The sequence below is a fragment of the Oryctolagus cuniculus genome, chromosome 5 (genome assembly GCF_051225735.1).
Source record: "Oryctolagus cuniculus isolate XC-2025 breed Fujian yellow rabbit chromosome 5, ASM5122573v1, whole genome shotgun sequence".
Lineage (NCBI taxonomy): Eukaryota > Metazoa > Chordata > Mammalia > Lagomorpha > Leporidae > Oryctolagus > Oryctolagus cuniculus.
In genome coordinates, this window is record NC_142871.1 from 23,779,307 (window position 1) to 23,797,291 (window position 17,985).

At 37.8% G+C, this 17,985-nt stretch overlaps 1 protein-coding gene across 15 annotated transcripts in view; it reads right to left on the reverse strand.

Moving 5' to 3' along the window:
- Positions 1-17,985, reverse strand: part of UTRN (utrophin) — a 580,255-nt gene that overhangs the window by 152,565 nt on the left and 409,705 nt on the right. For all 15 annotated transcript variants that reach the window (XM_089333656.1, XM_089333655.1, XM_089333653.1 and 12 more), the window contains one exon: positions 17,231-17,387. In XM_089333656.1, coding sequence (XP_089189782.1) covers positions 17,231-17,387 — 157 coding nt within the window. The remainder of the gene's footprint in view (positions 1-17,230; positions 17,388-17,985) is intronic.

Below are 17,985 nucleotides of genomic sequence, written 5' to 3' on the forward strand. Positions count from 1 at the left end.
TTGACGTACACGTAAAGAAATAAAATATATAGATATTGATAGGATATTATTCAAATATGGACAGCCTTTAAAGGTAATCAGATTCATCAGATTCATCATTAAACATTCATAATTTGTCTAACTTTAATAAGTTAAAGACAGTATATGCATATATGTATTATGGTCTTCATCTTTCTGTGATAAGCTATTTTCTTTTAAAAGTATAAAAATAAATAATATTCCTGTCCCTTGACTCACATCCAGTGCTTTATAAAAGTTCAAAAATGTTCTTTCAATAACTTCAAGTAATTTCCCAGTCTAATAGGTTAAAATTATAAATGTAAGTTAGAGAATTAAAATTTATACTGTCCATACATAGCGAATTTAAGGAAAATAACAAAATAGAGACTTGAGGCAACTAAAATTAAAAATGCACTAGAAAATGCAAATCCTAGATTAAAGAATAAAAATAACTCCAACAGCTATTGCTTATTGATCATTCACTCTATGTGCAACATATACTAGTTGACATATTTTACTACTGGTGTGCAGAAACTAAGAACTGAAGAGATCTGAAAATACGCACTTAAGGCTAGATCAAAGAGCAAGCAAACAGAGGAAGTGGGTCTACCCACATGTATTACTTCGTGCTCAAAATAAGGAGCCTCAAAATATAGGCCAACACCCTACTGTCCAAATGAGAAGAGCCAGAAAAAAATTTTGAAGCACCTTGAATATATCAGCTGTTCATGGTATTAGTAAATCTGTCACATGATTATTTTTGAAATTCTTTGACATCACATCTCATCATCATGGAAGCATTTAGCAGATCCCCAGCAAGCAGCAACCCTAAGATACTAACACATAGTTTTCCTTTCATTGTGGATATGATGATGTCACTAGCAATTTCAATGCAAACCTCAAGTGTTTATGTGAGTAATCACTAACACATGTGGTTTTTAGATGCATCTTGTGAATTGTATTTGTCTTGTCCACAAGGGAAGGACATATGGCATCACTTTTTAGGGTGAACTTTAAAGGACTTCTGTATAGTGACATTCAAAACTTTCACTTATGAGATTATATCTCCTGGAATCGGTGTTAATTCCTTTGTCTCCTTAAAAATTCCATCTTGTAATCTCTAGACAACCTACATTAGCATCAAGAGATCATGCATTGTTTGCAACTAGCTAAAATTAAGTAAAACAGCTCTGTGAGGCCCGAGGCTGAATTAGAAATCAAGTGCAAAGCCCCTTCTTTCTGTAAGGAAATTTTAGGGAATAAAAAAATACTGGACAATATTAGTATCCATTTAAGATTTGATTTTGACTGTTTGAATTATGTACTTTTAAACTAGAAGGCAAGAGTACTTCAAACTTAAAGAAATCTCTTTTTTAACTTTATTATGACAACTAAAGACCTAAAATGCAAAGATAGGAAAAAAATTACAAAATTTATAATTAAAGACAAAACTAATAGAATAGGAAAAAGCAGCAACCTCATTCAATTTGCTAAAATGGCACTTCTGTGGTACAATTAAAGTTATTTTGTGTTCTCCTTAGAGTGACATCATAATGTTATAAATGAAAAGAGTTCAATAATCTCTTAAAGAAAAAAAGATGAAAACAAATGTGCATATAAACTCAAAGCACATTTGAATTATAACTAAAGGAGCAAATATGGTGCTTAGAGAAATGGATGATTGGGCAGAGACAACCAGAGACTTGAAGGAACAGTATCCAGCTCTCAGGTCAGCCACAGAGCTTTTTTAGAAATAAATGTAAGGACAAGCAAAGTCTCCCCTGAATGCATACTCATTGTAGATAGGGAATGTGTCTGTTTTCCATACTAGTGTCCCTTTGGTGTTTTAGAAATTACCAGATACACAAATGATAAGGATTTGTTGCAAGTAAGAGAGGGATGGAGGAGTGACAACTCAGCTTTCATTTGTATTAAAAACTGAAAACACAGAAAAAAGGATCTTTCCAAGGACATTTTTAAGAGTAACCCTGAAACACAGAAATCACAAATAGAGGACACACACATGGAGATTTTGATTTCCAGAAGATTCCGAAATTTGTCATTTGGCACTGTCATTTGGTATAGCAGTTAGGATGCCACTTGAGACACGCACAGCCCATATCAGAGTGCTTGGGGTCAAGACCTGGTTTTTGATTCCAGCTTCCTGCTAACACATACTTTGGGAAGCAACAAATGATGACATGAGGACTTCAGTCCCTGACCCTCATGTGGGAGACATAGATTGAGTTCTGGGCTCTTGGATTTAGCCTGAGCCAGCCCCAGCTGTTCCAAGCATTTAGGGAGTGAATCAGAAGGTGGAAGATATCTGTTTCTCTCTTGTTGTCACTTTGCCTTTCAAATAAACAAAAGTCAATCAAAATAAACAAAAAAGTAAAGATTCAAAGTAAATTAGAAAATTATTCTTAGGCTATAACACTAAACACTATTCATTAATTAAATTTTCAAGGAAGGAATTAGTGGGCATAACACTGACATTAAACTAAGATTCTTCAATGATTATTATGGCTGGTGATATTCAGTAAGAACAGTAAATAATTATAGGAAGGTAACCCATTTATTTAAATACTGTTTAAATTTGTATGAATGCATAATGCTTGGCTCTAATTATAATAACATATTTATACTAATAGTATTTTATATTTACAATAATATGATTTTAAAACAGTACTCTTGGTAATTGTGAAAGAAGGCTCCTTTCAACAGAATACACATAATTGTAGGGAAGTAATATACTTCCCTAGCACTTCGGGATTTCTATATTAATTTTATTTACATTATTTTTGTTTGACTCTCAGAACAATGCTTATAGGCAATGGAACTACTTGCTACGGTCTGAATGCTTGTGTCTCTCTAAAATTCCTATGCTGAAATCCTAACTTTCAAAAGATGGTATTAGAAGGTGGGGTCTTTGGGAAGTGGTTAAGACATGAGAGAGGAGACTTCATGAATGGGATTAGTGTCCTTAGGGAAGAATCACTTCCAACATGTGAGGACAAAGTAAGATGATGCCGGAGTTACCAGCACCTTGATCTTGTACTTTTCAGTCTTTAGAATCATCATAAATTTATTTCTGTTGCTTCTAAGTCATGGCATTTTATTAGTGCAGACCAAATGGACTAAGACACTACTTATTCCATTTAACAACTAGGGAATTTGAAGCTTTATAAGTCAGATAACTTTTTCAAGGCCAATCAAGCTAATCAGAGACAGAGCAAGCTCTTAAATAAAGGCATTTTCATTTCAGATCAGTGTCTCTTCCACTACCAGAGCCATCAGGAACAAGGCTCCCCAGCATCCTAAACCCAGGCCAACACACATTTGATGAGCCAACCATCACTGTATAACCCTCCTGGCCATGCAAAGTTCAGGTACATCATCTCCATGATACATCTTGTACTTCACATTTAAAAAGGAATTGTGAGCACCACTTTGAAGCTGTTACCTACAAGTCAGCAGCAAATCTCACAAGGTTAAAGAAAACATGGAAAAACCAGTTTTAGGCTTGCATGTCTTCCCCTGAGTTTTATTTTCTGTATAGTCCACAGGGGCAATGTCAAATGGAATACCAACTACTATGCTCATGAACAAGTAATGCCCACCTTGAAGGGATCATACATAGTCCAGTCCTGCTGCTTCAGCAGTGAACTATAGAGAACACATGCTCCAAAACCAAGTATATTTTTCTGTATTGCATCAGGCTCTACCGGAAAACAAATAACTGGTGAGGCTTTTTTTCCTATAAACTCATGCATTAATCTACTCAACTAATACATACTGGGTGCTAATTTAGTGGAAAGTTAGCATTGTCTATTAAAATATAATTTGAGAATAATATTTTAATGATCACTTGTTATACATTTTCAGAAGGAAAAATTTCAGCCCTGTTATGGGCTGAATTATAGCACCACTACCATCAACCATATTCATATGTTGAAGTCCAGCCCTTATCACCTCCTAAAGTAACTATATTTGGAGGAGGACCTTTAAAGAAGTCATTAAATTAAAATGCGATTATTAAGGAGGGCCCTAATCCCATACGTCTGGTATCATAGGAAGAAATTTAAACACAGAAACACACACAGGGAACATCATATAAAGGCACCATGAGAATACAGTCATTCACAGACTAGGAGACAGATCTCAGAAGAAACTGACCCTACTGACACCTCAATCTTGGACTTCTTGCCCCCAGAATTGTAAGAAAATCACCACCTATTGTGTAAGTCACCCAGTCTATTGTACCTTGTTATGACAGCCCTAGCAAACCAAAAGGCATCCCTACAAACTTTACTCAAAAATATACTCCATAATTCATTTCTTCCAACCTCTTAGCCTACCTAGTTCTCAGAAGTACTCATGAAATTTCTGTCAAAACATTAATAATGTATTTTTTTAACTTTTATTTAATGAATATAAATTTCCAAAGTACGGCTTATGGATTACAATGGCTTCCCCCCATAACGTCCCTCCCACCCACAACCCTCCCCTCTCACACTCCTTCTCCCCTTCCATTCACATCAAGATTCATTTTCGATTCTCTTTATATACAGAAGATCAGTTTAGCATACATTAAGTAAAGATTTCAACAGTTTGCTCCCACACAGAAACATAAAGTGAAAAATAATAGATGATTTTTTAAATGATGATGAAATCAGATCAGACCTATTGTCATGTTTAATCCCAGTGAGAGTCAAGTTGGGAATTGATAATTTCTTCTTCTTCTTTTTTTTTTGTTACAGAAGATCAGTTTAGCATACATTAAGTAAAGATTTCAACAGTTTGCACCCACATAGAAACACAAAGTGAAATATACTGTTTGAGTACTCGTTATAGCATTAAGTCTCAATGTACAGCACATTAAGGACAGAGATCCTACATGAGGAGTAAGTGCACAGTGACTCCTGTTGTTGACTTTATAAATTGACACTCTTGTTTATGGCCTCAGTAATCTCCCCATGCTCCAGTCATGAGTTTCCAAGGCTATGGAAGCCCCTTGAGTTCTCCGACTCTTATCTCGTTTAGACAAGGTCATAGTCAAAGTGGAGGTTCTCTCCTCCCTTCAGAGAAAGGTACCTCCTTCTTTGAAGACCTGTTCTTTCCACTGGGATCTCACTCACAGAGATCTTTCATTTAGGTGTTTGTTTGTTTGTTTGTTTGTTTGTTTTGCCAGAGTGTCTTGGCTTTCCATGCCTGAAATACTCTCATGGGCTTTTCAGCCAGATCCGAATGCCTTTAGGGCTGATTCTGAGGCCAGAGTGCTGTTTAGGACATCCGCCATTCTATGAGTCTGCTGAGTATCTCGCTTCCCATGTTGGATCACTCTCCCCTTTATTTATTCTATCGGTTAGTATTAGCAGGTACTAGTCTTGTTTGTGTGCTCCCTTTGACTCTTAGTCCTTTCATTATGATCAATTGTGAACTGAAATTGATCACTGGGACTAGTGAGATGGCATTGGTACATGCCACCTTGATGGGATTGAACTGGAGTCCCCTGGTATGTTTCTAACTCTACCATTTGGGGCAAGTCAGCCTGAGCATGTCCCAAATTGTACATCTCTTCCCTCTCTTATTCCCACTCTTATGTATATTTTAAAAGTCTGCAGTTTTGGATCCTTGATATTGACAGTCAGCCTATAACAGACCACAATAAAAGAATCAAATTCTAGAATCTGGAATCAACATGAACTGCTATTCCCAGTGAGGATATAACAATGGAAGGAAAAACAACCCAGCCACATACTGAGAAGCTCAATCAGTGTGATTCACATGAACCATCTAACACATAACTCACAGAGTTACAGAAGTACAGACTGTTCAATGGGAATTCCTGGGGAGACAAACTTACTGACAAAGAATATTGCTCAATAGTAGCCTGGATCACAGGCAACCTACTAAGAGATGGCAGTTGTGATAAAAATTAAAAAAAAAAAAAAAAAAAAAAAAACAGTAATCCAGGAAAAGTCCAGAACCAGGCATCTAGTAATTTAGGAAGCAGGGTTAACCTACACCCCAAATTATACTATTCCTCTCCCCCACCCAACTGAAAGATTTTGTGTTATGACTAAATGAATAAAATGAACATGAAAGCATTTTCATGTTAGAGTCCCCAAATGTGCTACCATTTCCCTTCCTACTCATACCCATCGTTTTGACATGTGGCTCTTTCTCATGATAGAAATTTCCTTATCTACAGAGATGATCAGCCCATCAACCTTGCTGCTCAGCTCCTCCACCTGCTCTCCTCTGAGCTTCTGCTTGCCGCCCTCCTGGTGCCACACACTTCACAAAAAGACCTGGATATTGCCATTAGTAAGTGAACCCCTCCATAAGCTCAACTACTAGCATTGTTTTTTAAATCATTGTCTGCTTTCTCCGGTTTCAAATAATTACTCAGCCCCACTGGAGTGTCTGTCATTGACTTCTAACACTGTTTTCTTGTCCCCAAGTCCTTTCAAATCTTTCCAACTCCCCTTGTCCAGCATCATGTCCCATGCACAATCACTGGCATAATTCCCCTGTGTAATCCTTTATCTCTATGTTCTCTTCTTCTCCATCACACTTGCTTGGCTATACCCAACTCTGATAAACTGATCATCACTAACGCATGAACATGAAGGAAAAAAACACATAGAGTGTTCTCACTTTACACTCAAGACCACAGACCTTAATCAGGTCCTTAATGTTGCCTTCCAGCTTTATTACAAACTCATAGTGTATTAACTTCCCACTTCTAGACTACATTTTCTACCTCTTTTCTCCTCTGTCTCTTCTTCCTCCTCTCACTTTCAGTTGATGAGCTGACTTATTTCACTCAGAAAATGCAGGCAATAAACAGAGAACATCTATATATTCTCACACCCAAATCCACCAATGCATGTATTCCACACTTCTCCTGTTAACTTTGGCCCGCTTGCCTAAGACCAGCCACTCCACTTGTGCACTGGAATGCATACCGTCACTGCTGCCACAGAGCATCCTCCAATCTGCATCACTGGCTTTCCCCATTTACAGAATCATTTCCACCAGATAGAACATACTGAATTATTTCCACCATTATAAAACAATTACCTGGCCCATTTTTATAAAGTTATTCCTTTATAAAACTATCATTAGTACAGTTCCTGCCTCATTTCTGTTACCTGTGTTGTACAAGTCATTAAAATGATTTTCTATAATTCTTTTGCTCACACTCTGTCTTGAATCTATTCTATCTCAACACTGACAGAAGTCTTGTTCAAGGTCAGCAAGACTGTCTTGGGTGATTAATTTTCTTTCCTATTAATTTCCTAATTTTCTTTCCTATATTAGCCAACCTCAGTGGTCTTTGACCCTTGTGATTACATCTTCTTTCATAAAATACTTTCTTCTTTAGGTATCCTAGACTCTGCTCTCTCTTGGCTTTTCTGTTCTTCTGGCTGTTCCTTCTCAGTCTCATCTTTGCAACCTCTCAAACTGGAATCTTCAGGCCCATTACTTAGGATTCTATTTTTCTAGCTCTGATCAATCCCTAGGTCACCTCATTCAATCCTGTGGCTGATGTATAGATTGACAGTTTTGATCTATGGCCTTGACCTTTTGCATCACTTCAGATTTGTGTATTAATCCTCCTAGCAAACTTCTGAAGTTTAACATGTAAAAACCAAACTCCTGAGTTCCCATACTGTTCCTTCAGCATTTTCCCCCATCACCTGGATGGAACTTCCCTTTTCTGTCTGTTTTGTTCAACAACCTTTGCCTCCTGACAAACTTCACTCACTCACTCTCCCTCTCATCCCATATATCCTGCCCATAAGCAAATCCAGTGGATTCTTTCTGAGTGTATGCAAAAAAAAAAAAAAAAAAAAAAAAAAACAGTTTCCTCTCAATATCTGTATAGTAATATCCTTTTCCAGGTCACCAAATCAGGTCACCAAATGAATTCCGGAAATATATTCCTGTGGTCTTCTATATCCTATTCTTTATCATGTAACCTGTAACTACAATGTAAGTCAGATCATAGCACTATAGATATCAAGACCTATCAAGGTTTCCTTTCTACTTATAGCAAAAGCAAAGGTCCTAGGGGGTTCCAAAATGGCAGAATAGTGAAAGGAGGGTCTGATTTAAGCAGGAGAAATCAATATTTAAAAGAGGGTTGGAGGGAGTACACTCTGAGGGTAAAGCTGCAGGGGAAATGCAGTGGGAAATCCTGCAAAAGCAGTAGAAACAGTCTAGACCCATGCTTGAAAGAGCAGACATGCGACAAAAGACTCCCATCTTGGATCCAGGGAGGAAGGTGCTTGCCCAGGGCAAACCAGGTGAAAGCAGACTCCAAGGACCCATGGCACTGCTGATACAGCAGGAGGGAGGGAGTTTAGTGAACAGCACCTTTTAGATCCCACTTGGATCCACCAAAGGCAGTGGTGGGAAAAAAGCTGTGCATCTCTCTCCCTCACCCGCTCCATGCTACAACAGAGACCTGCAGCCAGAGGTGGGAGAGCTGGTACCATTTTTGGACATAGGCAGGTAGAAGCCACCCCAGCTCCTGTGCACCCACTCAGCAATCACTGAGGTTAAGAGACCCAGTCTGCAAGGGCAACCACAGCAATTCAGGAGAAACTGAGGGAGAAGGCTTCCACTGCACTAATTGTACCCACCTGGCAACAGGAGGGGAGGGAGAGCCACCCTGACAGAAGGGAAGTGTCATCTGTAGGACTCTCTTACACACATAATTATGAAGCAAGCAGGACTGTGGTGCCCGGGAATCAGAGTTCTAACCAGAGAGAAAAACTCACATTCCACACTGACATCAAATCTGGTTGGGAGGACTGGACTCGATCCAGTGGACTGCAACACACAGACAGCAGATCTGGGAACACCTTAGTTTCCTTGCAGACAGGACTGGCTAACGCGGCAGAGTGGCCACATTGGCACTCGACAACCTGAGAACCCTGGAAGCTGAGACTGAGAAAACATTGATTGCATAAGAAGAGGAAAAGTATGGCTAGAGTCTTGGCAACCACAGAGTGCTTCTCCACACTCAGAGCTCCTTGGTTGCCTAGAGCAGCTCATAGCAGAGGGATCTATGCTCACAGGAAAGACTCCATTAATCAAATGTTCAGTTCATGCAGCACGTGTGGAATAGAGCTGAGCACACTGGGGTCTAACACCTTGGTACTCCTTAGCTGAAAGGAGAAAGGGCTGGTCCCACCAACAGAGGTGACCATTCCTCTCCAGTCCATTAACCAGAGGAGAGCTACCACGCCCAACTTGGGTGTTATCTTGGAATCTTGCACCATCCTGGAGCACTGAACAGAGCTTCCTGGCCACACCCAGTACATACCTCTTGGTATTCACTGAAAGTGTAGACATCCCATTTGAAGCCACAGAGGCACAGATCAAAGATAAAAACCATCAGACAAAAAAAAAAAAAAAAAAAAAAAAAAAAAAAAAAAAAATTCTACAAATGCCTAAAGATAAAGGCAAAAATTCAAGAAATGAAAATAGGTAGACACTATGAGCCTTCCAAAGGATCACTATCACATTTCAATACTAGAATGTGAAAGTGGGGGCTGGAGCCTTGGCGCAGTAGGTTAATCCTCCACCTAAGGCGCCAGCATCCCTTATGTGTGCTGTTTCCTGTCCTGGCTACTCCTTTTTTCTATCTAGCTCTCTGCTGTAGCCTGGGAAAGCAGTAGAAGATGTACCAAGTGCTTAGGCCCCTGCATCTGCATGGGAGACCAGGAAGAAGCACTTGGTTCCTGGCTTCGGTTTGGTGCAGCTCCAACCATCGTGGCCATTTGGGGAATGAACCAACAGAAGGAAGACCTTTCTCTCTGTCTCTCCCTCTCACTGTCTGTAACTCTACCTTGCAAATAAATAAATAAAATATTAAAAAAAAAGTGAAGAGATTGAGGAAATGCCAGAAATGGAATTCAAAAACTTAATCACTGGATACTCAAAAGCAATCAGAAGCAAATTCATGAACTAAAGGAAACTATATAGAATATGAATGAAATTTTTCCCATGAAATTGAGATCTTAAAGTGAAAGCAACATTAAATACTAGAAATGAAGAATTCAATAGATCAAATAAAAAATGCAGTGGAAAGTCTTAACAACAGAGTTGGTGAGGCAGAAGAAAGAATATCTGAGCTAGAACACAAATATCTGGAAATTTTACAGTCAGAACAAAAACAAGAAGAAATTAGAAAACTTAAAAAAAGTGTTGGAGATATATGGGGTACTATTAAAAGACCCAACATACAAGTCTTAGGAGTACCCGAAGGTATGGAAATAGAGAAGGGCCTAGAAAGCTTACTTAATAAAATAATTACAGAAAATTCCCTAACTTGGAGAAAGAAAGAAATGTCCAAATACAGGAAGGACCTCCTAACAGATACAACCAGAAAAGATCTTCACGACACAAAGTAATCAAACTTTCCACAGTAAACCATAAAGAAAAGATTCTAAAATATGCACGAGAGAAACACCAGATAACTTTCAAAGGATCTCCAATTAGACTCACATCTGACTTCTCATCAGAAACCCTATAGGCTAGAAGACAGTGGCAAGATATAGTCCAAATTTTGAGAGAAGAAACTGTCAACCCAGAATATTGTACCCTGCAAAGCTCTCATTTATGAATTAAGGTGAAATAAAGACCTTCTATAACAAAAAGAAATTGAAAGAATTCGTCAGCACTTGTCCAGCCTTAAAAAGATGCTTATGGATGTGCTACACAAGAAACACAGAAAGAAGCCATCATCATGAAAGAAAGTGGAGACAGAACCCCTTCACCCATAAAAGCACAAAAGAAATCCAAAGCAAGTGATAAGAACATTCATGGAAAATAGCAGGACCAAGTAGTTACTTACCAATAGTTACCCTGAATGTAAATGGCATTAACTCTCCAGTTAAAACATACAGACTGGCTTAATGGATTTAAAAAAAAAAAAGATCCACCTACTCGCTGCCTACAAGAAACACATCTCAGGAACAAAGATACATGTAGACTGAAAGTAGAAGGATGGAAAAGATACTCCATGCTTACGGGGAAAAAAACAGCAGGTGAAGCCATCCTAATATCAGACAAAATAGACTTAAACAAAAAAACTGTGAAAAGAGACAAAGAAGGACACTATATAATGATCAAGGGATCAACACAATGTGACAATAATAAATGTATATACACCCAACTACAGGTGGATGGAGGACCCTTCTCTCTCTCTCCCAATCTCTCTCTCTCTGACTCTCCTTCTCTCTGTATGTAACTCTGACTTTCAAATAAATAAATAAATGTTTTAAAAAATTGGACAATAGACACATGAAAAAATACTCAGGATCACTAGAAATCAGGGAATTCTAGCAGGCATTTAAAGAGGAACTAACTCCAATTCTTCTAAAACAAAGCTGGAGGCATCACAATACCAGATTTCAAGACATAGTACAGGACAGTTATAAAAAAAACAGCCTGGTACTGGCACAACAACAGATGTATAGACCAATGGAACATAATAGAAAATCCAGAAATATTGACTCACATGTACAAACAACTTATCTTTGACAAAAGGGCAAAAACCAACCCCTGGAGCCAAGAGAGTCTCTTCAACAAATGGTGTTGGGAAACAGACTCCACATGCAAAAGCATGAAACAAGACCACTACCTTCCACCTTACACAAAAATCCAATCAAAATGGATCAGAGACTTAAATCTACGATGTGATGCTATCAAATTAGTAGAGAATATTGGGAAAACTCTACGAGACATTGGCATAGGGAATGACTTTTTGGAAAAGAACCCAGAATCACAGGCAATCAAAGTGAAAATCAACAAGTAGCATTACATCAAACTGAGAAGCTTTTCCACTGCAAAAGAAACACTAAGCAAAGAGGCAACCAAAAGAAAGGGAGAAAATATTTGCAAACTATGAAAGTGACAAATCTATAAAGAATCCATAAAGAGCTCAAAAAGCTAAATAACTGTAAAGCAAACAGTCAAGAAATGGGCAAAGGACCTGAACAGACATTTTTCAAGAGAGGAAATTCAAATGGCCAATAGACCCCACATTGTGGCACAGCGAGTAAAGGCACTGCCTGCAAGGCCAGCATCCCATTTGGGCACCGGTTCAACTCCTGGCTGCTCCAATTCTGATCCAGCTCTCTGCTGTGGCCTGGCAAAGCAGTGGAGGATGGTTCAAGTCCTTGGACCCCTGCAACTCACATAGGAGACCAGAAGAAGCTCCTGGCTCCTGGCTTACGATCTGCACAGTTCCGGCCATTGCAGCCAATTAAGGAGTGAACCAGTGGATGGAGGATCCCTCTCTCTCTCTCTCTCAATCTCTCTCTCTGACTTTCCTTCTGTCTCTGTGTAACTCTGACTTTCAAATAAATAAATGTTTTAAAAAATTGGACAATAGACACATGAAAAAATACTCAGGATCGCTAGCAATCAGGGAAATGCAAATCAAAACCACAATGAGGTTTCACCTCAACCCGTTAGAGTGGCCCTCACACAGAAATTAACAAACAACAAATGCTGGTGAGGATGTGGGGAGAGGGTACCTTAATCCATTGTAGGTGGAAATTACATTGACTGTCAAGGACAATATTTCTTTTTCTAGTCTGTCTATTTGGTTTCATTTATTTACCCTTTTTACTAATTGGTGAATTAGTATAGAGTTAATTTTATGAGTATAAAAATTAACTGAAAAATTGACTCTGTAAAAAATAAGAATGGGAAAAGAAGACGGAGAAGAAAGAAGGCTGAGAGTATGAGTGCGAGGGAGGTAGGGGGAAAGAATCATCATGTTCCAAATCTGTGTATATTAAATGCATAAAGTTATATTCCTTAAACAAAGCAAAATAATAAAAAAAAAAGCAAAGGTCCTTACAAAGAACATCAAAGGACCTTTGAGATTTGAATCCATTCTTCTAACTCCAACCCATTCACCTCCTTCTCTATTATTTGGTCCAAATGCTTAACCACATTGGTTTGATTGCTGTTGCTCAAATATGTCCCAAACAGTGGAGCCTCCATGGCCTTAATGGCCTTTTTGTCTTAAGGGCCTTTCCCTAAAGTTTCTTCCCCTTTAGAGCAGCAGTACTCACCACTTCATGTCCCTATTCAAAACTCACTCTATTTGTGGCACTTTCATGACCTTCTCTAACTAATGTAGCACCTGGCCCTAAATTCTCCTCCCTCCCCCCGCCTCCTTTACCTCGCTGTATTTTTTAATGGTACATATTACAAAGGGACATACTGCACTTTTTTTTTTTTTGGCCTATTTGTTTATCGTCCACCTCTTAAAACTGAGAATTAGGTAAGAAATTGGTTTTGTTCATTGTTGAGTCACCAGTGACCGATGCATATTAGGCACTCAATATTCACTGAGCAAATGAATCAATATTATTAATAGCATCATTATCTGTATTACTTTTTTAACCTAAATGCCTGGGTAATAGATCAAAAGGGTTGAAGCAGAGCAACTGTGTGCAGTACTCAAAGGTAGAGTGAAACATGACCTAGAGCCAAGTAACCTCACATAGAGGTGGAATGAAAAAACAGCCAGGACACCTGCTGTGGCGCAGCAGGATTAAGCCCTGGCCTACAGTGCTAGTTCAATCCTGGATGCTCCACTTCTAATCTGGGGAAAGCAGTGGAGATAGCCAAAGTTCTTGGGCCCCTCCACCCACGTGGGAGACTTGCAAGAAGCTCTTGGTTCCTGGTTTCTGGCTTCAGATTGGCCATTTGAAGAGTGGATCAGTGGATGAAAGACTCTCTCTCTCTATGTGTCTCTATCTATTTCTGAAAAACTGTCTTTCAAAAAATAAAATAAACCTAAAAAAAAAAAAAAAAAGAAGAGAAAATGGAGGGGGCTGGGGCTGTGCTATAGCAGGTAAGGTCTCTGCCTGAAGTGCCAGCATCCCACGTGGAAAAAAAAATAACAGCCAGGACAAACTGGTATGACTGATATGCATTTACGATCAAAGCCAGAGAGGAAAATCATTTCAAGCCTCAATATTTGAGTTTTAGATTAAGCTCATAGCATGTGGTCACAAATGGCTCTTATTTTTCACAGAGCACTGCTATGAAAAGAGCTTTATATTATTCTATTTCATCACCAATACCTGAACCCACAAAAAGGAAATGAAAATAATTAATAAAAGGGAAACCTGAGAAATGTAAGGAGAAAATGCTGCATTCTTAAAGCAGTAATTGAAAATTATCTACCATTATGATTTTTTTACATATTTGTGTACTAGTTGTACCTTCCTTTATTTTCCATCAGAGCTATTTCTCTGTTTTACTGCCTTTTTAAAATCTATCCAAATGTTAATTTTAATAACCTAGTCAAAAGGATCAGAATAAAAAAATTTCAAGGTATTATAATATGGTATTAAGGCAACTGACTGCATAAATGTCTTTTTAATATGTGTGAGGTTTTGTTTGGAATTTTTAAATGTGAATAGACTTCTAATGTCACACTTATATGTAAAGATTTAAAATGAGAAATTGTATATCATGAGAAAAGTAAAAAATAAAACAACATGATATGTAATACATGAGTGAATGGGTATGGAGGAACAATAAATAAGTTGGTTGAAAGTAAAGAAGGCAAATAATTTAATACCAGTATCTAAGAATTAATGTGTCAGTTGATAATATTTCAGCATATTTTTGCTTGCTAATCCAATGAAAATGCAAGCTGATATAGAGATAAATTTGAGAAGAATAAAAGCATAATTCAAAGGCAGATATATGTTCAGAAAGATAAAACATAAAATGGCCTAAAGTAATACAGTTTTCATTTTCTTCAACACTTAAATCTATAGCTTTTTACTATTATATGTTTTATTCCTTATTTTTTCACTTTCATTTAATGTAAACAAGATAGTTGGCAATGCTTTATGACTCTTTAAGAGTAAGTTAACTTGTAGTTAATGTTTTCCCAATATGAAAGTACATTAATATTCAACAGCATTCCTCAGATCTAAAAAAAAAAAGCTAAAATTCATATTGAAACAAGAGACCACAAATAGCTAAAGCAATCTTAAACAATCAAAATTTAAAGCAGAGGCATCACAATACCAGGCTTTAAGACATACTACATAAGACGGGTGAAGCTGCAGTCCACAGTGCCTGCATCCCATATGGGTACAGGTTCATGTCCCAGGTACTCCACTTCCTATCCAGCTCTCTGCTATGGCCTGGGAAACCAGTAGAGAAGGCCCAAGCCCTTGGGACCCTGCACCCTCACTGGAGACCCAGAAGAAGCTCCTGGCTCCTAACTTCAGATCGGCACAGCTTTGGCTATTGCGGCCAATTGGGGAGTGAACCAGCTGATGGAAGACATCTCTCTCTCTCTCTCTCTCTCTCTCTCTCTTTCTGCATCTCTTTCTCTGTGTAACTCTGACTTTCAAATAAATAAATAAATCTTTATAAAAAAAGACATAATACAGGGCAGTTATATTCAAAACACCTGGTACTGGCATAAAAATAGACATGACCAGTGGAACAGAATAGAATTGTCAGAAATTAATCCATCCATTTAAAGCCAACTAATCTTTGACAAATAAGCTAAAATCAAAATCCCTGGAGAAAGTAGTCTCTTCAATAAATGGTACTCAGAAAATTGGATCTACACATGCAGAAGTATGAAACAATGTCCTAACACCTATACAAAAATCAACTCTAAATGGATCAAGGATCTAAACCTATGAACTGATACCATCAAACTACTAGAGGAAAACATAGTGGAAACTCTGCACGACATTGGCATAGACAAAGGCTTATTGGAAAAGACCCCTGAAGCACAGGCAATAAAAGCAAAAATAGACCAATAGGATTATATAAAGCTAAGAAGCTTCTGCACTACAAAGGAAACACCCAGCAAAGAGGTAACCATGAGAATGGGAGAAAATATTTGCAAGCTATTCAACTGATAGAGGATTACTATCCAGAATCTATAAAGAGCTCAAGAAACTCAACAACAACAAAACAAGGAATACAATTAATAAATGGGCAAAGGACATGAACAGGCAATTTTCAAAAGATGAAATACAAATGGCCAACACACACACATGAAAAAATACTTAGTATCACCAGCCATTAGAGAAATGCAAATAAAAACCACAGTGAGGTTTCACTTCACCCAAGTTAGAATGGCTATCATTCAAAAGTCAAAAAACAATCAATGCTGTTGAGGATGTGGGAGAAAAGGTAACTTATCCACTGTTGTGGGGAATCTAAACTAGTACAATCATTATGGAAGACAATATAGAGATTTCTCAGAGATCTGAAAATAGATATACCATATGACCCAGCAATCTCACTCCTGGGAATTTTCCCAAAGGGAATAAAATAAGCATATGAAAGAGTTATCCTTACCCACATGTTTATTGCAGCTCAATTCACATTAGCTAAGATAGGGAATCAGCCCAGATGTCCATCAACTAATGACTGGATAAAGAAAATGTGATATACATACACTATGAAATCCTACTCAGACAAAATGAATGTAACTGGAAACAATTATGCTTAGTGAAAAAGCCAAAATAAGACAAATATCCTATGTTTTATCTGATATGTGTCAGTTAATTTAGAATATAAGAAAATACATAGAAATGAAATGGACATTTTGTGATATGAGTATCATTTTTTAGCCCTTGTTTATATTCCTGTGGAACTATGGACTTCCTACTATTTACTTGCTGAATATCATGGTTAGCAGCAAATTAACTCCATGAATACAGAGTGGGTTAAAATTATGTCTTTGCAAAACTGATGAACAGAGGTAATAAGGGAGGGCATTGGGGGAGTGAGGGAATATGGATGTCTTCTTGGAACTGTAACTATGGAATCTGTTCTATTTATATTAATAAAAATACTTTAAAGAAAATACATTAATATTCTAAAATCTGTTAGAAATTTAAGTAGACTTCATGAAAAGCTTTAAAGCAATATTATGCTTTGGAGGCCTATAATGTTTAAAAATGTTTAGTTAAATAGGAAGAGACAACTTAATTTGAAACAAATGGAAGCAATGCATGCAATTTAAATAAAACGCCTAAATACCGACAATTAGAAGTGGGGAGATCTTATTATAATGGTTCAACTTTGATTTATCTACAGTTTTATTTCAAGGATTCACTTGAGCAAAATTAAAAAAAAAAAAAAAAACACACACACACACAAAAAACCAGATACTCACTCCAGGCACTCAACTTACTTTACAATGGTCGTACTGGAGCTGTAAGGCTGGCACATCCCCTCCAATTGGCATCTGTTTTTTAAGTTCTTCATCTTTCATGTTCAGCCATTTGATCAGTTCCTCTAACGATGTCAGCAACCTGTTCCATTTCTCTGCACTGGCCTCCAAATGGGCCCTGAGGAAAGAACCCAGGCCACACTTAGAAGCTGGAATTACATTCACAGAATTTATAAACCTTCCTTTAGCCAAATAATCTTGTAAGGCCAACTAATGTTCCCTTCCACACATGAGATTCTGTAAAAAAACTAATGCCTGTAAGAAACAGTTACTTTGGAGGACAGTGTTTGGTGTAGCAGATAACGTGATGCATAGGACTCCCATATCCCATATAGAAGTGCCTGGGTTCAAGCTGAACTCTGCCATGGACTCCAGCTTCCTACTAATGTGCAGGCCGGGAAGCAGCCCACATAGGAGACCTGGATTAAGTGCCTACCTCTGAGCTATGGGTAGCCTGGCCAAGACTAAGCTGCTATGAGCATTTGGGAAATTAACTAGTAAATGGGAGATTTTTCTCTCTTGGACTCTCTCTCTCTCACTCCATCTCTCTCTCTCTCTCTCTGCCTTTCAAATACATAAAATACAATTTAAAAAAGAAACTAATTACTATGTTGGTAATATCTATTCACATTTAAAATGCACAGCTGCGTATCACATAGGAAAAAATTTGAGAATTCCCAGAAAGACGTTCATGATACAATATAAAGCAAAAGGCA